General features: G+C 48.4%; 2 protein-coding genes and 1 pseudogene across 6 annotated transcripts in view; 1 reads left to right on the forward strand and 2 right to left on the reverse strand.

The window, feature by feature from the left end:
* Positions 1-1,886: 1,886 nt before the first annotated feature.
* LOC308564049 (selenide, water dikinase 2 pseudogene) lies at positions 1,887-4,126 on the reverse strand (annotated as a pseudogene). The gene is made up of 2 exons: positions 3,905-4,126; positions 1,887-2,542 (listed from the first exon to the last, which is right to left on the reverse strand). The product of its transcript is annotated as a selenide, water dikinase 2 pseudogene (transcript).
* SLC31A2 (solute carrier family 31 member 2) lies at positions 4,007-22,443 on the forward strand. Of its 3 annotated transcripts, XM_081150664.1 has the most exons (6): positions 4,037-4,130; positions 8,030-8,096; positions 10,210-10,408; positions 17,047-17,125; positions 18,900-18,935; positions 22,279-22,333. In XM_081150664.1, the coding sequence occupies exons 1-5, from the start codon at positions 4,125-4,127 to the stop codon at positions 18,921-18,923; spliced, it is 375 nt and encodes a 124-aa protein (XP_081006790.1). In that variant the 5' UTR covers positions 4,037-4,124; the 3' UTR covers positions 18,924-18,935; positions 22,279-22,333. The 3 variants fall into 3 exon arrangements, with proteins under 3 accessions (XP_081006788.1, XP_081006790.1, XP_081006789.1); XM_081150663.1 differs by lacking the exon at positions 18,900-18,935 and having other exon boundaries at positions 22,279-22,443; XM_081150662.1 differs by lacking the exons at positions 17,047-17,125; positions 18,900-18,935; positions 22,279-22,333 and adding an exon at positions 11,444-12,816 and having other exon boundaries at positions 4,007-4,130.
* Positions 14,073-22,460, reverse strand: part of FKBP15 (FKBP prolyl isomerase family member 15) — a 48,777-nt gene continuing 40,389 nt past the window's right edge. For both annotated transcript variants that reach the window (XM_081150649.1, XM_081150648.1), the window contains exons 23-28: positions 21,312-21,464; positions 20,212-20,334; positions 19,524-19,631; positions 18,096-18,775; positions 16,958-17,051; positions 14,073-14,694 (exon numbers count right to left, since the gene is read on the reverse strand). In XM_081150649.1, coding sequence (XP_081006775.1) covers positions 14,632-14,694; positions 16,958-17,051; positions 18,096-18,775; positions 19,524-19,631; positions 20,212-20,334; positions 21,312-21,464 — 1,221 coding nt within the window. In that variant the 3' untranslated portion in view covers positions 14,073-14,631. The remainder of the gene's footprint in view (positions 14,695-16,957; positions 17,052-18,095; positions 18,776-19,523; positions 19,632-20,211; positions 20,335-21,311; positions 21,465-22,460) is intronic.

Consider the following 22,460-nt stretch of genomic DNA (forward strand, 5'->3'; position numbering starts at 1 on the left):
TAACTGCGGCCCAGAGAGGGACAGTGGCATCCTTGGGGTCACACAGTCTTATTTGTACATCAAGGCCAGACAGTCTGCAAGAATAACATTTCATGCATGTGGTCTTTTCACGAGACTTCAAGTTCCTCTACTGAGCAACTCAGAAGGAGAAATGACTGTTTGGATTTCCTGTCCACCAACTGGCCATGAGTGAACTGAGCACCCTAGTTGAAGGGCCCCTGGCCCATCTCTGCGCCATCCAATGCGGCACCACCTTTCCTGCCTGTGGACTCAGGGGGCAAGGGGAACGTCTAAGTGTGTGCTGGAGGGATATGGGCCAACTAACTCTCGTTGTTCCTGGGAGAAGAGCTGTCCAAGGGCTGTCAAAATACAAAATCCAGAAAGAATCTCTTGCAAGGCTTGGCTGGTGGTGGTGTGATTCCCTGAGCAGGAAGCCAGAGGAGGGGAGTCTCTAGTGGCTCAGGAAGAACAGGGCACTTTAGCGCTTTAGGGCTAAGTGTTAAAACCCTAACACACATGAGGAAGTTAAACTAAGTGTGAAGGTCATCAGATTGTGACAAAGCCAACAAAAACAGTCAAGTGAACAAAGCTGTGTTGCAAATCCTTTAACCAGAGATGGGGGTTAGGGGGTGCATGGGAGCCTGCTTGTGTGAAGGTCAATCTTCTTACTCCTACTTCCCAGGTGAGGCCCAGACAGTAAAAAATTCCACCCAAATCACCAAATCCCTCCCAAGCTCTCTGGGCCTAGATGCTTAAAGAAACCCATAACCCTTCTTCCCCTGCCTCCTCCACGCCACTGAGCATACCCCCGACAGCTGCAGGCCTCCCTCCCGGACCTCTTCGCAGTGCCCAGGCCCTGTCGTCTTTCCCTGGAGCTTTCCCAGTCCCTGACTTCCCTCTAACTCCCACAGCTTTCAGATCAAGACTCTTAGAATCTGTGTGAACCTGACCAAGTGGTTTGGTATTTTGCCATCTCTTCTTACGGGACGAAAATATCCGCCGCTAATGATGCCAAAAGCTACCATTTATTGAGCAAGCTCCCACTGCCAGGTTCTCTGCTGAGAATCTTTTAAAATTTTTTCAACAAAGTTCTTTTTATTTATTTCACTAGAAATGACTTCATTGATTAAATCACCAGGAATTTTCAGCACAAGACTTAATAGGAATGCCTGGGCTCTGGAGCTTGCCTCTCCCAGTCCTTAAAAGGGTTTAGAGGGAGACATCATTAATAGAGACCAAGTCAGATGGTTTCAGGTTCCCCTTCCCAGTCACAGACAAGCTGCTCAATTCTTGTCCAGAGTAGGAAAGAGACAGTATTGCAGAAAAATCTAACAAAGAATTTGACATTGCATTATAAGATCTCTCTTAACTATTTATATTTATCAGCAGTATTTGTCCACACTTATTTCCTTCTGATCTAAATTTCTTTTTTGCAATTTACTTTTTTGGTATGTATGTAATTTTAATAAATAATCCCACCCCCTGTGCAGAAATGAATCAACTCGGTGCCAAGAAAAGTCCCTTAAACCGGAATAGCCTCACATTGCTCTTGGAAAGAGGAAACGGGTTTTCTGCCCTTCCTCCCTGCAGGAGTTGAACACGCCCCCCCCCCCCCAAGTCCAAAATGTTACTTCCTTGGAATGTGCAGCTTATGATGGGCTGATTCAAATCACCTAGAAAGGGCAACTGTAGAACTACTAAGCAGGCAGTCTTTGGATATTTGTTCTTAAAATCAACTCTTGAGAGTTGTCCACGATTGCGTACAAAGGCTCTAAGGTACAAACAACTTCTGCTAGTCCATGTCATGAGCTGGACTCAGAGGAGGCATCAGAATTGCCTGGAGCAAGAGCAGCAGCAATGGCCCCACAAGGTAGAACCTCAATAACTCAGGGCTTGTCAATGACCCAGGCTGTCTGGTTTGCCTTTTCCACTATCCATGCTTGGTGACCCTCTCCACACTTGAAAGATTTTATTTCAGAACAAAAGCAAGCAGCCTGTTCCCTTGGCAGACAAATCAGTAATGGCCCAGAAGTTTCTGTTGAGGTTCCTTGAAGGAGCCCAAAGTGCCCAGTGGCCTTGCTGATGGCAGCTATCTGGGCAATGATTGGCAGATTATGAATGACAAAGGACAGTTCTGGTTTTGCAGGGGTGTTCCAGAATGACACCTGTGAAAGCTGTGGCTGCGTGGGCATTCAGTGTGTGCATTAACCCAGCAGCAGTCGTTTAGGGTAGCCATACTGAACACGCTTCCTGAGAGGCCAGCTCTATCACTTCTCTGGAGACCACTATCTTTATCTCACGCCATCTTTCAGGATTATCCAGCCCCTGGGGGGCACTGACAGCAACTTGGGTTCCTAAGGGTTTGGTTGACACCAGCACATCCCCGACAATTGCATTCCAGGCATTGTGAATTCACTGGGCCGACCACCATGGCAACCCCACCCACGATAACCCAAGGGTTCACCACAGTTTGTCCACCGGCCACTGCAGTCCCTCCTTCCTCAGCAGCATCCCGAAAGCCTTTGATCATGAGCGGGGTTGTCTTTTCTCATTGCTCCTCAGTCATATTCTGGCTGATGCTAAGTAAGTATCCTTAGCAGGCTGTCATGTTCAGTAATGCCCACGGCATAGAGGTCACTCAGCACGTTGGCACAGGCTATGTGCCCGGCGTGTAGGGACCTACCACCAAGGGGTAAAAGAAGTCTGTGTTCTGCACGGGGTGTGACACAGGAGTCCATCCCAGTGCCCAGGCTGGAAAGATTGGGCTAGGTTCTCATGGCCCTCAGGCAGGCCAGCGGAGGCCCGGCCTAGAGGCCTGGGGGCCGCGTTTCCAGCCGGGTCAGTCCCTCCAGGAGTTTGGGCAGCGTCTCCTGGGGCACCTTGCAGCCTCAGCCCTTCAAGCCAGAGAAGCCTGCCAGCTCCGGCTGAGGGGCAAGGCCTGGGGCTCAGTGGGCCAGTAGCTCCGCAAGTCCAGACCTAGAGACAGGCAACTAGGTCGTTGCCTCCCCACGGACACCTGGCGCTGCGGTTCCAGCCCTCAAGCCTGTTTGGCAGGGAGGTCCTTTTTACTTTCTACTCTGTTAATACCGAGTAACAGGTGATTACTGCAGAGATTCTCGCTGGGCACATCTCGTGCCGCCAGGCTCAAGGCACACCACGTGGTCCTGGCCTTCCTGGGTGCTGAGAATTTAACACACGGTCTTCATTTAAGCCTTACAACCCCCTACAACATAGATTCTGTTGTTTTCATTTTACTGACCAGGAAACTGAGGCTCAGGTTCCTCAGCCAACACTTACTGGCTCAAGATTTGAACTGAGGTCACTCACACCCCAGGCTCGGTTGGCTAGTACTGTCTCGGGTGAGGTTTCTCTGAAGAGCCCCTTTCCTCATAGGACAACGGGCAAAGGGTTAGTAAATACATATATTTTAAAATTAAATACTATTACAAGTCCCTCATTCCCCAGAAACCCTACACCCCCCCTGCCTCCCCCCCCCCCCAAAACCTGGATGGGTGAAATGGACAGATAATACACTAAAATAGAAATACCAATAAGAAGAAAAGTTTACCACCCTAGTAATCAAAGAAATACAAATTAAAATGACAACTATGTATTGCTTTTGGCTAATCAGGTTTTTTTTGTTTTTTTTTTTAAAGGCTACATTCAAAACCCGGCGAATAATCTCTTTACTTTGCTCCTAATTTGTTGCTATCATCTCATCACAGGATGAGATTAAGTCATCACAGGATGGACTTCTCTATTTTCAACTCCACACGAGTTAAGCTTCGCACGACTTATTGCAAAGAGCAATAAACATTTTATGGTAATTGCGAAGGCAAGTCCAGTGCAAAACAGTAAGGGGCCAACGGAGCGCAGGAGGCAGCCCGGCTGCGCGGCCCCGGACCTGGGCTCGGCGGCGGGTGCGGCCGGGGCGCGCGCTCCAGGCCGCCCCGAGTGGGGGCGCCGCGGGGACTACAACTCCCAGGCGCCCGCGCGCGGCCTCCCCAGGACCACGTGACGCCAGGCCCGAGTCGCGGTCGCGGCGGCGGCGGCGGCCGTACAGACTCGGAGCCTGGAGACCCGAGCCGGACGGTCGGTTCCCGCGCGCACCCCGTGCGCTCACCATGGAGGTGGGTCTGGGCGCCGCGGGGAGCAGCAGACCCAGGGCGGGGCGGGGCGGGGCGGCCGGGAAGGGGCCCCTGAGCGGCAGCTCCCCGCGCCCGCGGTGCCCGCCCCCCGCGGCCGGGCGCTGGCGAAGGGGGTGTGTTGGCAGCGCTGTCAGCGGCGGGCACAGGGCTGGCGGGGGGCGCGAGAGGCAGGACTGGAGGTGGCTTTGGGGTTTTCTTTTTCGTTGTCCCTCCTGCTGGGTGTCCGCCCGGCTGGACGAGCGGTCCCCGAGCACCTGCCGCGGAGCAGCCGAGGGCGGGGGCGCGGCGGGGGCGGGCCGGCCGGGCCCGGGGACCCCCTGCGCGGGGCGCAGAGCCTCGGGAGACCCGGGAAGGCTCCCAGGAGGAGGGGAGCCCGTGCCGTCCGGCCGGCCGCCGGTGCACACACCCTCGGGCGGGTTCCCAGCGTAGGCAAGTTCGTGGTATGATTTTTTTTTTTTTTTTTGATTTTTTTTTTGCGGGGGGAGCGGGGCGGGCAGCCAGACCCAGCTACTTTCCATCCTACCTGCACTTGGGTCCGAAACAGCATTTCAGATGAGCTGTTTTTCTCGGCGGAGTTCACTTGCGCTGGAGAGAAAGCCAACTTGCTAGACCCCTTCGGTCTTTGAAAAAAAACACACAACAGTTTTCTTCCTGCATGAAGAAAGTCGTAGAATTTGAGATACAGGAAGGCAGAGCCTTTGGTCGCACGCCCTCCCCCACCTCCTGCCCTGGTCCTCTAAAAGGGGAAATAGGTAGGAAGAAGGGCCTGTGGAAAGTTACCCAGCCAGGACAGGGACCTTAATCTCTCCCTAAACTCTTTGGTTTATAAATGAGTAAGTTTTCTCAAAGTGTAAGGAACTCCAAATGAGAAAATAAAAACGAAAGAAACAAGTCCTCTGATTGCTCTCTTCTTAATAACCACAGCAGGGTGGGGCCCTGAATACAACTCAGATAAAGTTAAATTTGGCTGCTGGAGGCTGAGATTCATCCTAAATGGGAAACAAGACTAGAGCCCTCACCCTGGCATATCTGACCTCAGGGCCCTTTCATTGACACTGCAGCCCCACGTCAGAACGTGCTGACTTGAAACTTTTCCTCCAGTGGAAAGGCCAGAGTAGGTGAGGTTCTGTCCCTCTGGAGCTCCTCACTCCCACGCGAGCTAGAACCAGTCCCTCAGGTGGGCTCTTCCAGCTTGGAACATGCTGGACTATCTTCCCCTGACTGCCTCCTGCTCTTCCTGCTTCGGAAGATGTCCTAGCCACCTGCCTCTCTGGCTGGGTTAGGTGTCTCCAGGGGTTTTGTCTCCAGCACAAAACCATTAGCTTCATGAGGGCCAAGGACTTGTCTCACTCATCTCCATATCTCCAGCATCTGCACTCCTAGCACAACAAAATTGAATTAATTTTACTGTTTTGGTGGGTGTTGAAAATGGTTTGGGGCACCTGAAATAGCTGGGGCAGGTCCAAGGATGATGGAACCCAGTTAGGGAACCTCACTGATTAGCCATTGAGGACATTCCAGTCATGCCAACTTCCTGATCCAGTGAACTCTGAGAAGGGGTAATGTGGCCACACCCTGCTCCCCTTCCACTGCAGACTATGCCAGGGGCTTCTGCTGACCCCACTGCAGAGATGATGCTGGGGCTTCTGTTAAGTTGAAGGAGCACAACTCCAGCATAAATGCAGTTTCACAGGATTATTTCTACCTGTTTGTGCTTGCATATCCTTTGTGAACATTTTGCCATGTCAACAAATACGATTTTCGCTCTTTTTGGTACTGTGTCAGCTTTTTACATTGAACAAGTACCACTTTCATATTAGAGGGGTAAAAAGCTAGTTTTGTTTTAAAATTCTTCAACCCGATTTTAATTTTTTTATATATCTTTATTGATTTCAGAGAGAGGAAGGGAGAGGGAGAGAGAGAGATAGAAGCATCAATGATGAGAGAGTCATTGATCGAGCCCATAACCCGGGCATGTGCCCTGACCGGGGCTCGAACCCCGATCGCCTGGATCCCAGGTCGATGCTCAACCGCTGAGCCACTCCCGGCCGGGCTCAACCCGATTTTTAAAAGACTACCTGCATTTCCATTTTCTTCTTATGAGGTCTTAAACAAATCCTTTCCCCTCCTGGGACTCATTTTCCCCATATGGAAGTGAGATGTGGGTAGAGAGGGGCCAGAGTTGGACCCGATCAGTGTTTTTCACATTCAGTTTCAGCAGAGCTCAGACCTTTCTCCCCTCTACACCCAGAGTCTGTGTTTTATATAGTGGAGTTATAAGGAAGATTTTATTTGCCAGTGTTCCCTGAAAAAAAGTTGAAAACCAAGGGACTAAAAACTCTCTGAGAAATACACAAAATAGGTTTTTAAAGTTCTCATCACAAGAAAAAAGAAATTGTAACTCTGTGGTGATGAATGTTAACTAGACTTATATTGTGATTATTTTGCGATACATCATTCTGTATACCTGAAAATAATATGATACATGTCAGTTATATCTCATTTTTAAAACTCTGTGGATATTTCTAGCTCTGACAGTTGAGGGTTCTAATATTTGGCCATTGTTTTATTTATTTGTTAATCCTCACAGAGGGTATTTTTTCCATTGATTTTTAGAGAGAGTGGAAAGGAGGGAGGGAGGAAAGGAGGAAGAGAGAGAGAGAGACATCCACGTGAGAGAAACACATGGATTGGTTGCTTCCCACAGGTGCCCCAGCAGGGCTGGGGAGCAACCCGCAACCCAGGTATGTGCCCTTGACCCGGAATTGAACCCGAGACTGTGCAGTGCTCAGGCTGATGCTCTAACTGTCACGCCACAGCAGCAGGGCTATTTCTTCACTATCTTAGACGGCCAAGGCCCAGCTCATCCAGGATCTCCTGAGTGGAATGAACACTGACAGTGTTTGCAGAGCTGCTTTTTTTGGCTGTGGTCTTAGTGATGACGAGAGGAACTCCCCTTCCCTGAGACGGTGAATCTAATTGATCCGTCTGCCTTGCATCTTGCCAAACACAGTCATTAAGCCTGGTGCGGCCCTTTAGAATCACCGTCCGGTGCCCATGCCATAGCACAAGCAGCACAGTGTACTGCAATGCATCCGGCTTGGCATCCAGCTAGACCCAGGTTGGAATCCCAGCTCTGCCAACTTAATAGCTTTGTGAACTTTAGCAAATGACTAAACTTTTCTGACCTTAGTTTCCCCATTTTTCCTTTCTGTGAGATGGGCCTAATTGTCCCTGTCACACAGAACACTGTTGTGTAGTGAGAGAATGTATGAAAGGCCCTTGGTGCCACCTAGAACAGAGGGTGGACCAGGTGCTCTTTGAGAGCATTCAGACAGCACTGCGTGTTCATTGCTTCTACCTTCATTCTTTCTGTAAGTCTGTGAGCTCACAGAGAGCAGAGACATTAATCTTTGCCCATAAAGCTGGCCACAGAATTGGGCTCAGCAAGTGTTTAGTGAACTAGTGAATAGATGTGGAAAATAGATTGAAGACAGCTGCCCCTTGGCGCCTCCGTGATACACACCCCTGGAGCAGAATGGAGTGGCCCTGGGAGTGGGAAGAGGCTGCTGTTCCCCAGTCTAGCGCTTCCCTATTGGGTGGAGGCCATGGAAGGGACATCTCAGCTTGATCTCTGGCTGGCCCAGTGAGGATGGGCATCGCTAGCTCAATTATAGCTCTGCTGCTGACCCATTGCAGAAACTTGGGCAAGTCCCTTCCCTGGCCTCAGTTGGCCCTGATGGCCACTACTAGCTCTTTTAGCACTTATGTCCAGTGACTCAATTTTTCTGGGTCATTTAGAAGAGGGTGCTTGAGAGCATTAGGGACCACAGCTTCCACTGCCCTAAGCCCCCTGTGATGCAGACTCCCTTCTCTTTCAGATGCATTTCATCTTCTCAGATAAGGTGGTGCTGCTCTTTGATTTCTGGAGTGTCCACACTCCTGCAGGTAAGAACTGGGAAGCCTTCTAGCTCCAGATAATGGAGAACCTGGGTTCTCTTTATTGGTAGGCTCTGTGGACATTTAAGTGAGCCTGACTCCTCATGCATAAATATTGAGTGGGAACTTTGCATTTTTGGTTCTCTTTGCAACCACTGCCCTTCAGAGTGTAAAGGGCTCCATTATCTCACTCATCTTCACAGAGGCCCAGAGAGAGGCCAGGGATGCAGCTTTTCCCTCGATTACAGGGAAGGAACTGAAGCCCACAGAGGAGAAGAGACTTACCCAGGGTCACACACCGAGTAAGGAGTAAACATCAGAGCCTGAACTAGATCAAGGCCTTCTGTTGCCTCCTAGCACCTCCCTCATCCAGGGTTCACTGTCCAGCATCAGCTCAAGTCCAGAGGAGCTGCTGCAGACTTAGATCTGAAACGAGACACCAATTTGAAAGAGAAGGGTATTCCTTGGACTTGAAAAGACAAGAGTTGGGCACTAATTCATAACGGAGTTATGTTTCATCTGAAACAATTGAGTCTTCACAATAGACTAGAAACTGCCCTCATGCCCATTATTGCAGGTGCTGATCAAATAAATATGACCATCCCTACAGTTACCATTCCAGTAATCCATCGTGGAGGAAACCTAGTGGTTTAAAGCAACAGCTGTCATTTAATTCTTCTCGCTGAAGGTTCTGAGTTGACTGGGCTCAGCTAAATGGTCCTCACTCAGTCTCACATGCAGGTATAGTCAGTGGCTGGAACTGTAGTCACCTTGAAGACATGGAGTCACTCTCATGTTTACTGATTGATGATAGTTGTTAGCTAGAACCTCCGCAGGGTGTGTTGGCTGAACGCCTATGTGGTGTCTCCATGACCTGGGCTTCTTTATGGCAGGGTGGCTGGGTGGCTGGGTTGCAGCAGCAAGTGAGGGTCCAGGAGAACAAGGGGGAAGTGCATGGGGTTTTTAAGACCTAGCCTTGGGAGCCACAGAGCATCATTTCTACCTTTATTGACTGAGACAGTCACAAAAGTCTTTTCAGGGTAAAAGGGAGGGAACATGGATCCCCATCAGTTGATGGCAGGAGTGTTGACATTGTACAAGGAGCATACGGGGTGGGATATAGGGAGGTGGCCATCTTTGGAAAATATCATCTGTCGCAGATACTCCGAAGCTACAGAAATAAGGTAGATCTGTGGGAACTAAGAGGAACCCAGTTGGATGACAGATACAGAAGAGTTTGCACAAATAGGATGCTGTCATTCAGACAAATAAAGGCTTATATATACAGAGTGGGGCAAAAGTAGGTTCAAAGTTGTGAGTACGGGAAACTGTGTTTATTCTTGTATTATTTATGAATTATTGTATTATTTTCCATACAAACAACTGTAAATCTACTTTTGCCCCACCCTGTACATTGCATAATCCTAGGCTATTCAGGGTATTGCTAACAGGCTGTTCTGGGGAGAGAAACTGGAGTTTGGGAGCCTGGGCTGGGAAGACTTTTCACTGCATACCCTTTTGCACGGTTTGAATTTATATCATGTGCATCCAATTACTTGTAATTTTATATTTAGAAAACCTGCCTCTTTTGCAGATGGTTTCTTCCTGGGAGCCCAATAAAATCCTATAGCTGGATCATTTAGTGTCCCTCCACTTGACAATAGAAGTAGCGATTAGCAATTAATCTTACACAGCAGCTCTAGTAAGCACTTAACGTTTTTGGTAAAATAATTGTTTTTTTCCATTATTATGAAAATAATACAGTAGAAATTTTGGAAAATTACATGAGAAGAAAACAAAAACCTCCTGTGTCCGAATTTGCTGAAATGATTATGACTCCTTTGCTGTTTCTCCTTCCTTCCAGACTTTTTCTGTACATGTGCGTAAACGGGACGTTGCTATAAATGCGTGTCCCTTTAACAGGAAGTCCTGATAGATTTGTGCCACCTGTGGGGCGCACAGCTGGGGGCGGTGGTGCATGGCTGCCTCACCCTCGGCCCCTGGCTTTTCCAGGCACATACTCTTCCTGATCTCAGAGCCACACCCCAGTGGGCCAACCCTACCAAGAAAGGGGAGCAGTGTTTGCCTGGCCAGGTCTCTGCAACTCTGCTTTCTTTGACAGGCATGGCTCTTTCGGTGGTGGTGGTCCTGCTCCTGGCTGTGCTATATGAAAGCATCAAGTTTGGCAAAGTGAAGCTGCTCCACCAGGCTCTGAAGAACATGTCCATCTCCACCAGCGAGCAGCATGAGGAGATGAACGGGGATTCTTCAAGCTCAGAGTCATCATTGAGCAGACCCCCAGTCAGCAGACCCCCTCTCAGGTAACAGGCACCTGGTGTGGGGAATGGGAAGAGTATTCACATTCACCTGGAGAGGTAGGCAGCCCAGAGGGCATTAACCCCATGGCACAGAAAGGAAATTGAGGCCAGGACTTGTCAAAGTGCTTGCAGTAAATAAGTTAGTATGTAGTGAGGTGAACTAGAGCTCAGGTCTCCTGATGCCTAGGCCAGAACTTGTTTTATGAACAGCCACTTGGGAGGCTCAGATCTTCAGAAAACTCTGGTGCAGGCCTTAGTATAGCAACAAGGGTGTCCACCCAGCCCTCCCCTAAATCCCATTAGGCTTTCTCAAGTCACTAAGGCTTCCAAACCCAGGGTGGATTGCAGCTGTCCCTACAGCAATGTATCCACATTGGTGGGAGAGCAAGCAGCCTCTTCTGCCCTGCCCTTCCTTCCCTTCCCATTCTGACAGGGCAACCATTTGGGGTCCCAGTTCTGCCCTCTCCCCAACTCCAGCTGTGTTTATTGAGCCTGCCTACTCCTTACATGGATGGCTCGAATATTCACCACCATCCTACAAGGGAGGTATTATTTCTGTTTTACTGATGAGATTTAAGTTCAGAAAGGTTAAGACATTTGTGCTAAGACACATAACTAGGAATTGATCTATCATCAGAGTCCATGTTCTTACCATTGTAATACTGCCCTCTACAGTCTATTCAGGAAAAACAAAAAAACAAGCAACAAACTTCCAAAAAAACACACCACAAAAAACTGCCTTACTGATAATTTTGTATTCTATCAGGCATGGTAAATTACATGTCTCATTTTCCCTTTTCGCCTAGGATGCCAGGAAGCTCAGAACTAAGTAGAGAAGTGGTTGTCCTAGGCTCCTTGTACAAGTCCCTCTCTATCAGTGGTTTCTGATATCTCTTTAAAAAAGAAATCTCTCCTGGGTAAAGCATACAAATTATAAATAAGCTAGTTATGTAACTCAGCTGCTCTTCCTACTTCCTGACACCAATTCCTAGCTTTCAGCTCATTACCAACAGTAACTTGCCTCTCCTTTTTATCTAGGTGGTTTTTGTGTCATTTTGGCCACTCTCTAATCCATGTCGCTCAGGTGATCATTGGCTACTTCATAATGCTGGCTGTCATGTCCTACAACACCTGGATTTTCCTTGGCGTGGTCCTGGGCTCGGCAGTGGGCTACTACCTAGCCTACCCATTGCTCAGCATAGTTTAGCTGGCGAGGGCTGTGCAGGCACTGGGGGCTGGAGAGATCTGAGGTGCCCCCTTCCAGACATTGTACTTCTGGGCTCAAGCTTTCTTTTTCTTCTGCTGGGTGCTCCTGGCCTCACTCCCCGCTCCTAGAAACTTTCAGCTGAAGCCAACACTTGCTCCCTGGAGTTCAGAGGCCACTGCAGCTACCTCTCTTCAGACAGGCAGCCCGGGCCTGGTCTTGTTGTGCCTTAGAAGGCTGCTGTGGTCAGTGGGATAATGGAGGGAACAGAAGCTGGGGGCAGGGCTGCCGAGCCCATGATGACTTATCTGTAACTCAGAACTTACGACTTTCCAAAGATCTTCAAGATGGGAGATGGGTTCTGGGTGAAGGACACGGAACCTGGATACCCTTTGCTCCCCTGACTTGTGCCTTATCTAGAGGAGCATCTTCCATTGGACTTCTGACCTCTTCTGACTTCGGGGGACAGAGACCAAGCTGGCTTTTTCTCACCTTTCTGCCTTTGGAACCTGTGAAGATTGTCTCTTCTATGGGTCATGCTGATAGAGTAAGATTTTTCATTTTCCCACTGAACTCGTGGTTGGCAATTTTGCACAATACGAAACAACTTTTAATGAAATGACTTCATTTTATTCATGATGGATGGCAGCATCTGCTGGGGCCCTTTGCCCTTTCTTGAGGGGAGAGCAAGTGACAGCGGATTAAAGGCAAAGAGGCAGGACTGTTGTCAAGGCACCTGTGGATAGAGCGAGCTCCTCCCATCGGTCGGCACTGCTTGCAGGACAAAGTGTCTAATGGCTTTAGGTGCCTGGGAGCTCTTTGGGGCCTTAATGCCCACTTTTATCCTGATCCTTCTTTGATGCAGAAAACTGTGGAACAATACTTAATGTTTTTAATTTGTTACTTACTGCTCACCCATAACAAACAGGATTCATTCACTTAAAATCCCAAGTAAGCCAAGGGGGGTGGTATTGGCTGAAGAGGCAATAAGCAGTCGAGCCAAAGCGTTACATTTGTAGAGCGAGATAGGGCTCTCCAGATATGTGAACCTCTGCACTTTACAGAAAAGGAAACAAGACCCAGGAAGAGAAGCCACTGCTGTGTACTGAAATGTCTATGCTCAGGTACCTCGTGGGCTACATGAAAGATGGTCTTAAGCTTTGCGAATTAAAAAAAGAAATACATTTTAATAAATATTTATTTTTCAATAGTGTGTAACTGTTCATTCAAACAGCAAGCACATGTAACCCTCACAGCAACTGCAGGAGCCGAGTGGGCGAATGGAGCTGGTAGTGCTGGCTATAGTCTGTCCATTTGCCATGCACACAACTCTGTGCTCGGGGAAACCCAGCCCTGAAACGCTCTGCCCACAGTCAACAGTCATTCTTTTATTTTCTCCAGTCCTCCCCCGAGGGTATATTTGTTGGTTTTAGAGAGAAGGGGAGAGAGACATTGATCGGTTGCCTTCTGTATGCACCCCGACCAGGGGTGGAACCTGCAACCTAGTATGTGCCCTGACTGGGAATTGAACCAGCAACCTTTTGGTGCATGGGACACGGGACAATGCTTAACCAACTGAGCCACACTGGCCGGGGCTCAAGGCAAATTTTTAAATTTAATAAACACCTATATATTTGCCAGGCAGTGTTCTAAGCACTGTACAATATTAACTCATTTACTGCTCACAACAAGGTAGAATTCTGTCCTTGTCTCAGAAGTCACCCTCCTAAGCAGCAGGGCCAGGCAGTCTGGCTGCCTCTCTGAATGGCTTAATTGTCCTTTGCAAGGTGGCTGGAGGCGGGATGGTGTGTATGAAGTGCTCTACAGCAGAGCTGGCCCATTTGTTGAACCACCAAGTTCGGTGAGTGGTGGTTCTCACGGCCTCGGCCCCATGCGTGGGAGGCAGGCTTAAAGCTGGCGGCACAAAGGATGATGACAGGCCAGAAAAGGGCATTCAGGCTCTTGTCAACACTTAAAATCAGGCACGTTTTTATTAAAATTGTTCTACTTTTTGAAGACTGGTTGCGTGGCCTTTGGGAGATCCTGGAAGAAGTAAAAACATTCCCTCACCCTGTTCTCTTCATCAGCCCTGGCCCTGAGTTCAGAGAATAGAAGCTGGTCTCGAAGTCTCTCGGGGCCAGGACAATGGGATGCGGGGGCTCGCCCGTCGTCTTTGCCTGGCCTCCTAGGGTAAGACCAAGCATGCAGGAGCAAGTGGATGATGGCACCGGTTCTGAGATACCCACAATGCCCTAAGCCTTAGTGCAGCTGGAGGAGCTGGGACAGCAGAGGGTCATTTTGTTTTGAAAGCCTGAAGTTCCAGAGTTAGGTACTGAAGGGAGTATGTCACAATGGTTTTATGCACGTTAACTGATCCAGATGTGTCACAACTCCTGCCCTTAGATTCCCAGAGAAGAGCACTGACAGCCCTTAGAACCAAATTCAATTTCCCCCCAAGAACTTGAGTCAAGTTTCATTATACACATTTATTTTAGTTTTGTTAATTCCAAAGATTTAAGGCAGAGAAAAGATAATGTGCCAGGAGTGCAGGCAAGACTGTTAACTGGGGCTTAGAAGGTACAATCAACCCTCCGCTTCACCCGGCAGACCTCACCCCAGGTGACAGGTCCTGTTGCTGGGGCACAGTTGAGTGTTGGGAGGAAGATGGAGGAGGCCTCCCCTCAGCAGTCTGAGAGTTAAGTGAAGAGAATAAAAAGCTTGCAAGAGGACAGGACACTTGTAGGTGACGGACTAGAGGGGAGCCTACCAACCCTTGAGGGACTAAGGCAGGACCACGGTCAGCTGTTGACCACCCCAGCGTCTGAAGACAGGCCCACGGTCCTCTTCACCCTGCCACACGGGGGCTCAAGAAGTTGGCTAACTCAGATAGCTAATGTCCTCAGAATGCTCACCTTCACCCCACCCAGTGGCTCACCTAGGCCAGGGCCGGCTGTGCAAAATCATGCTTAGGGAGGGGTCAGTGGAGCAACCTTTGCATCAGTTTCCTGGGTCTTCATCCCAGTCAGAAAATGTCATCGTCATCATCTCCAAAAATGAGTATTGGGGGCGGGCGTCCCTTCAAGCTCTGACAAAACAGGAAAGAGTAGTCAGTCCTCATTTGTTCCTGCACCAGATGGGCTTCCTGCCTGTGTAAGATGAAGTGAGCCAACATCCGTTCCAGCTCCAGGTTGGAAAGAAGGTGGCTGGTTAGGGTTTTACTAAAAGGACTAACTCTGAGGCCAGCCAACCTCTGTTTCCAGAAAAGCTGAGAGCAGCAGGCAGAGAAGAGGCAATCTTTCAAGAGAGACAAGAAGACCAACTTTGGCTAATTTTGTAATTTATTTGTGAAACACATGTACTGATTTGACAGGTTCTCTCATGCAGTAACTTACATGTTTTGTGTGGAGAAAAAAGGGTCAAAGGGGAGAGATGGGAGTAGAAGGAAACAAAAGCAGAGCAGCCCTAAGGGAGGAGAGGATGCAGGAGGAAGGGAGGTTGGCAGGAACCCAATCACATTTGAAACACAATGTTGTGACCTAGGGTGGCCTGTCTGGCTCGGAACGTGGCCCCATCCTTTGAGAGAGCTGAATTTAGAGGTTCAGCCATAGGCAGAGAATCCCAAGAGATGAAAGCCCAGAACACGGGGCCACAGCCTCCCCCCCTGCCCCCCCGCCCCTTAGTCACACTGGCCCCTTCCTTACCCTCTCTGACAAGGCAGCGGGGTGAGGAGGGTTAATGGGCCACGGAGGAGACTCTTGCCCTTTTTCATGACTTGAGCTCCTGGCCTTTTTCTTCTGGATTGGCAGGGAACAGGTCCCATGGGGATAGCAGGGACTGACAGTGGAGACAGGCACAAACTGAGTATTCTCTACCAAGGTCCTTTCTGCTCTGGTGAGCTACTCTGGCCCAGGATCTGTCTTCACAGGGCCAGCCAAAAGGTCAGGGGTGCCTGGGCTAATCCCTTCCCCACCACCAACTAATGGACTGTGTACCTCTCTCTGGGCATCAATCAAGTCATCTCCAGACTCTGACAGGTGCATCGCTTTGGTTTTGTTCCAGCTAAAATTCTGGCTCTGTATTTACCAGCTATATAACCTTGGACATGTTACTTAATCTTCCTAAGCTTCAGTCCTCTTTCCCAGAAAATGGGGCAAAAGTGCCAACCTCACTGGATAAGTAGAGGAGTAAATGAGAATGTCTGTGAACTAGTTTTCAGAATACCCAAGAAACAGTGTCAGTACTGATGGTATTAGTGTCAGTACCAAGAATATACTGCTTATAATATTATGTAGTTGGAATAATGAAGTATTCCAACTATACTTAGGGCATCACGTGGGCTCCATTTTTTAAAGTACAGAGTTCGTATTCAGAACTCTTAAATGAAAATTTAATTCTTGGGAAGAAGGCTTAATGGGAGGAACTGGGACACGTTCCCCACAGGAACGCAGGCAAGGGGAAGGGTTCTGGTCCACGGCCATTTCCCAGGGTTTTGGCAAAAGGGAAAACCCCTCTGGTTAATACACTTGCCCCCACTCGCCTCATATTTCTGTTCCTGGGATAGATTGAGCGTAAAGCTGACCTGTGATCCCACACCCACATTTCACTCTAGTAAAATTCCCATCGCAGCAGTCAAAATGCCCCAGTGACAGCTGAAACCGCTTTAACTTAGCACGATGGGGACAGCAGCTGCAGGAATCAGGGCTCTGATCAGGCTCCATCAGCAACTCGCCCTCCTGGCCTTCACTCTGGAGCTTTGTAACTCGAGGCTATGCCATCACTACTTAACCCATTTTCTGCCCAGGAATCTTGTGAGGACAAACAAGGCAGCAGGCTGGAAAGCAGGCTGAGGAAGCAGAAAATGCGCAGAAACATGTGGTCATAGTAGGAGTCTGAGGGTTTAGTCCTAGCTCTGCCACTAAGCCATTCTGTGGCTTTAGGTAAATAACCACCCGTCTGGGCCTCCGTTTATCTAAGAATAAGGATGCCAGACAGGATAGTCTTCCAAGTCCTTCCCAATTCTAAAATATAAACAATATGCTAGCTGATTTGAGAAAACCTGTGGCTTTAGCATTTTAACATAGGACTCATCAACCAACTTTCCTCACAGTAAAAATCATCCCTGCACGGACAGAGATCATGGTCCTTGTTCAAGAATAAAGTGGTATCTGACCATCCCCATGGTGCTTACAAAGCTGCCCCCTCCCAGCCCCAAGCCTGCTCCCACAGGGCCCTGCACACAGAGCCCAGGGAGTGGGCCACCAACAGGCTCCATTTCCCTTCTCGGAGCGCGTGGGGAAGGGTCGCCAGGTAGTGGCGTGAGGACCTGGCAGTGCCTGGGATCTTCTTACCACGTCGTCTTCCTCCTCTTCAGACTGTGCTTTGGACTTTGGAACTTTCAGAGTTGCCCCTTTAAACAGCTCATCCTCTTCATCCCCAGAGAGACTGAGAGAAAAATCAAGAAAATCAATTCACAGAAAATGTTCCTGCTCCAGACCACTGTGCCCACAGGCTCTGAGGTAAGAATCCAACAGCCGTGCCTGGCCAGCATGGCTCAGCGGTTGAGCACTGACCTAGGATTCAGGAGATTCCCAGTCAGGGCACATGCCCAGGTTGTGGGCTTGATCCCCAGTGGGGGCATGCAGGAGACAGCCAATCAATGACTCTCTCATCATGGATGTTTCTCTCTCTCCTTTCCTCTCTCTGAAATCAATAAAGATATATTTAAAAAAGAATCTAACAGCTGTGGTAACCACCCAGGAATTCCTCCCACACTGGCCTCCTCTCACTCTAGACTCCCTCCATAAACTACAGGCTGAGAGAGCTTTGAAAACGAATAAATCAGACCAAGTCACTCTTCTACTTAAATCCCTTTAATCCACTGTACTCAAAGTCCAAACTTCTAACAGTGACACAGTATCTCATATGACCTGGCCCTTACCTAGTTTTCCAACATCAGCTTAACACCCCTCTCCTCCTACTACTATGCCTTCTTCTAGTTCCTCGTGTCATATCCCTTCCGACCACAGGGCCTTTGCATGTGCTCTTCTCGCCTGCAGTCTCTTCCTCCCACTCTTGGCATGGAAGTCCCCTTTCCATCTTTCAGATCTGTTTAAATTTTACCTTCTCAGAATCTGTCCCTAACCACCTTATCTAAAGCAGAGTAACTCCCCCTTTACTTTCTATTATACACTGTTTCTTTTTTTTTGGTACTGACCACACTTTTATAATACTTTTATAATAGTCCTCACTAGACTGTAAGCTCCTTAACTCAAGAGCCAAATCTGCTTTGCCTAGCACACAATCACAGTGCCTACAGAGCCTTTTATAGTAGGTATCACTGAATAAATACATGTATGAATCCATGAACAAATGAATAAGTGAACAAGTCCATCAGTCAGTCTCTGAGGGATGAGTTGCCAGTCCTGGAAAAACCAGACACAACCCTGCAGACACCTTGTCCCTGAAACTCTGCTCAAGGGGACATACCTGGGACGCGGAGAAGAGTGGTTGGGTCCAAGTGCTGCTCCTGTAGCTGTAGAACCTGCCTCTGTGCTTAGCAGCTCCCTGGAGAGACCAACAGAACTAATAACATCTTCCTCTTTCTTGAATTCTGGAGGCTGAGGCTCTCCTCCTGGACTTTCCAGCTCCAAGGGCAGTGGGTCCCCATTCTTAGAGTCTGAAGTCAGGGCCAGTCTCATGGGGCTTTCTTGCTCCCCAACAGAGGCGTTTCCCAATGGGCCGGCAACAGGTGTCTCCTCATACTCAGAGTCCACAGTTATAGGGCCCGGAGGATCAGGGGGAATCGAAGTTGGGGGCCCCAGAGCTCTTTGGGAGGGGATGCAAGCCAGTTCGGGTGGGAGCGAATCATTTTTTGTATCTGAGAGTGCCTCTGCTTCTGTGGGGTCCCCTTTCCTTCTCTGTACATCCTCCTGGGGGGTGGGGAGGGCCTGAGGAGGCAATGGGTCAGCTCCCTTGACTACCTCCGATGGCACCATGGGGGACTCCCACCTATCCCTACTCAGGGGTGCTTGAGATGGCCCAGAACTGGCTGAGACTGGCTCCTGGGAAGGTCTTTGAGGTCGCTCTTCTTCCTCTTCCTCCTCCTCTTCATTGCTGCTCTCTCCCTTCTCTTGCTCATGTTGGTTTAACAGCTGAAGAGTCACCATCTGTTCAAAAGCCAAGGAAGAGATGATCACTGAGAGGAAATCAGCAGGCATGCCTAGCTCTTCAGACCTTATTAACACAGCCAGTTGACTAGTTCAAATGACTTTGCTTCTTCCTCTCTCACAGGAGGCTGTCCATCTGTCCGGATAAAAGTCATTCCAGGTATCTGAATTACTGATAAACAGTCTTGAATCACTTTTTACTCACGACCCTTAACAGGGGTGGGGAACCTTTATTCCACCAAGGGCCATTTGGATATTTATAATATCATTCGTGGGCCATACAAAATTATCAACTTAAAAATCAGCCCAGCCGGGCGTGGCTCAGTGGTTGAGCGTCGACCTGGGATCCAGGCGATCGGGGTTCAATTCCTGGTCAGGGCACATGCCCAGGTTGGGGGCTTGATCCCCAGTCGGGGGTGTGCAGGAGGCAGCCGATCAATGACTCTTTCATCGTTGATGTTTCTATCTCTCTCTCTCTCTACCTCTCCTTTCCTCTCTCTGTAATCAATAAAGATGTATTTTAAAAAAAAACCAAAAACTTAAAAATCAGCCTGCTATATTTGGTCAAGCATTTAATTAACTCACCCCTAATGTGATAGCTGGATTTGGTAAGGCCTTGGCAGGGCCAGACGAAATGATTTCATGGGCCGAATTCAGCCCGTGGGCCGGACGTTCCTCACCCCTGCCTTAGAAGGTACTTAAGTAACGAGATTCCCATTTCAACGCAACAATCTGCAGCTGGCTGTACCTTGATAGTATTCATGATGGTCCCCAGAATGGTCCTGCCATCGTACAATTCCTCCAGTTCAAACTCTCCCCTCAAGGACTGGAATACCTGGTTCATGATCTTCTTGACCTGAGTGAAGATGTGAGGAGAGAAACAGTATCAAAATGTATGCTGCCCAAATCAAGAGATGGAAATGCATGTAAATTCCAGAGAGAGTTTGGAAGGCTAAAATGAAGCTTTCTTAGAACTCTATAGTAGGATATGCTGGTCATGAACTCAGACACTGCATAGTCACTGTACAGAGAACAACGCCAAGTAACAAGCTGCACTTGACGGAAGGGCTATCAAGGACAGGTCAGCTGTGGTGCATGTGCCCAAGACAGTTTACAGACCGTTTATTATTGTCTCCCTCCCACTGTAGCCGCTCTAGAGCTGCCATGGGCTCCAGGATTAGTGGCTAGCAGATGCTGAGCACATTCCCCACTCTTCTCCTGGGATTTAGAGGTACTTCCCATATTTGTCAAAACTTCAGGATAGGGCCCTTAGGGTTTACCACCAAAGTGACAGGTTCCAAAGGGTTAACTTGTACTTAAGTCAGACAAGTGGTACATCACTGAAGTTGGGGGAAAAAGGTATCACAACACTGGGCCACATTCTTTCTGCGCACCGGTGTGGCAGGGTTTGCTGCTGCCTCAAATTACCAGCTCACCTTCTCTGACGAGGCAGCAGCAACTTCAACCCCAGACACCTGGGACTTATTTTGCTTCAGGTCCTTGCCGTGCTGTTCATTTTGCTCCGTCAGGGTTGTGACTTGGGCCTGGAGGGCTAAACACTGCAAAACAAACAGATTGTGGCTGTGGGCTCGGGAACCTGGACGACCAGGTAAAAGTCAGGAAACAGAGTAGGAGGAACAGCCCAAGCATCAGATATCAACTTCACGTGGGTCTGCTGCTGTCCACCCCTCCACCCCCACCCCAGGCCCACTGACTCAGAGCACCTATTTCCTCATTACTCAATCTCAACTCACAACTTCACCTCCTCTTTCCCAACAAGGTCACTTGCCATGCTCCTAATCAGGTCAAGAATGTAACAAAAAAAGGGGGTTATAACTCTAGTCACATAACATATGAACACTGGACATTAGAAGCAACCTATTCACCTACAAGATTGCCTTCACCATCTTTGAGTCAAAGATTTTCAACTGGATACTTTAAGAAACTGACCTCCAGATATGAGGACTTGCATACCATGAACCTAAGACATCTCTCTCTCTCATTTTTATGCCAAGATGATTCCACCACACCATGTTCCACCCTAGAGCTGAGCTGTGCCTTTTCCCAGAATGTTCTGCGGCCTATTCACCTTACCAAAGCTACCTGTCCTTCTTGGCTCTTCTTCCCTGGGCACTTCCTCTTTTGGGCCTCCCAGAACTTAATGCTCACATGTGTTGCTGTCTTGTCCCCCTTTCTTGACACTGAGGTTCTTGAGGGCAGAGTTCTCTGTAAGCCCCTTCCCTAACACTGTGTTGGAACATAACCGGTACTCAATAAGACTAGCTTAATAGAGAAGAACCAAGTCATAATGGAAAACATGCTCCAGAACACCAGCGCTGCTTTTCTTTTTGTAGGTCACTCACCTGCCATCCCAAATAAATATGTGAAAGGTTACTGTGGAGAGCTGAACAAGAGTGATTTTGTTTTCAAGCTATTAACATCTTTAGGCTCAAAAGAACCTATGAGACTCAGACAACCTGTTTGTTTCAAATTAACTGGGTGGCCTAAGCTGTTGGGCCCCGGGGGAAACGCCTACCTTCTCCTGAAGCTGGAGCAGCTTCTGCTGGCTGGCGTCTCTCTGTGCACACACCTCCTGATATTGCTGCAGGTGTTCATCCTTGGCGGAGGCCAGCAGGTGTTCGCATTTTGCTTCCCACTGGGTCTGCAGCTCAGCCTGTACTAGAGACAGCTACCAAGAAAATGTAATCACTATATCCTGGGGATCCAGCTGCATCTAGAGAAGCCCATCTTTTATAAGGCAAAACAATAAGCTAAAGCCCAGCTTCATAGGGAAACAACTGTTTGGAAGACCTTGGTTACTTTGAAAGCAAATGTACTTTTTTAAGGTAAGTAGGAAGATGTCATTAGTTGTCAGGACTCCAAAGGGTACTGCAACCAGATAAAGGTGAGACTGTATAGGCAGGTTCCTAGAGGGAAGGGCCATAATGTGATTATCTTTTTCAGGGTCCAGGCCCTAAACTTCATAGGGTCAGAAGAGACTTAATTTTGTCAAAATTCACAGAGGTAAGCAAACTGAGGACATCTATTCACTCTAATTAAATGGGCAAATGAATATGAATGTATGAACTTCTAAGGAGAAAGATCACTGTCAGATGGACTAGAGATCCAGCTGTGTTCTGCCACTATCCCTGGGTTCCCTGCCTGATTACCTAAATAAACCCCTTTTTTTGAAGGGCAATAATGTGTGTGAAAGATGATATCTGGTGGTTGAGAACTTTAATCTTATTGTGTTTGGAATTTTTTTATAAAGACTTTTTTCAGGTTTTACTTATACTTAAATTTCCACTAAGTTTTAAAAACAGAAAGATTATCCGCTTCATTCCTGCCTCTTCTGCATATGCAGGGGTGGGCAGAAATAGGCTTACAGTTGTGAGTATGCCAGTTCGTTCTTGTACTATATATTAATTATTATATTATACATTTGTATTATTTGTCTTATCACTGTTATTACTTCGCATCCTTACTTACGATTTATCTTTTAGGTAATGATGGCTGGTCATTTAACCTACTTTGCCCACCCCTGTATTTGGATTGTGTTCTCCTACCTTCCTCTAAAGTGAGAGGACTGACTATGAGAAATATCATCATAAAGGATAAAGAAGAAACTAGAAACTTTGCTGAGTCCTTCATGCCTTCCTTTTACTTCCAAAGTGCTCAGTTTCCC

The sequence above is a fragment of the Miniopterus schreibersii genome, assembly GCF_964146895.1.
Source record: "Miniopterus schreibersii genome assembly, chromosome: 11".
Taxonomy (NCBI): Eukaryota; Metazoa; Chordata; class Mammalia; order Chiroptera; family Miniopteridae; genus Miniopterus; species Miniopterus schreibersii.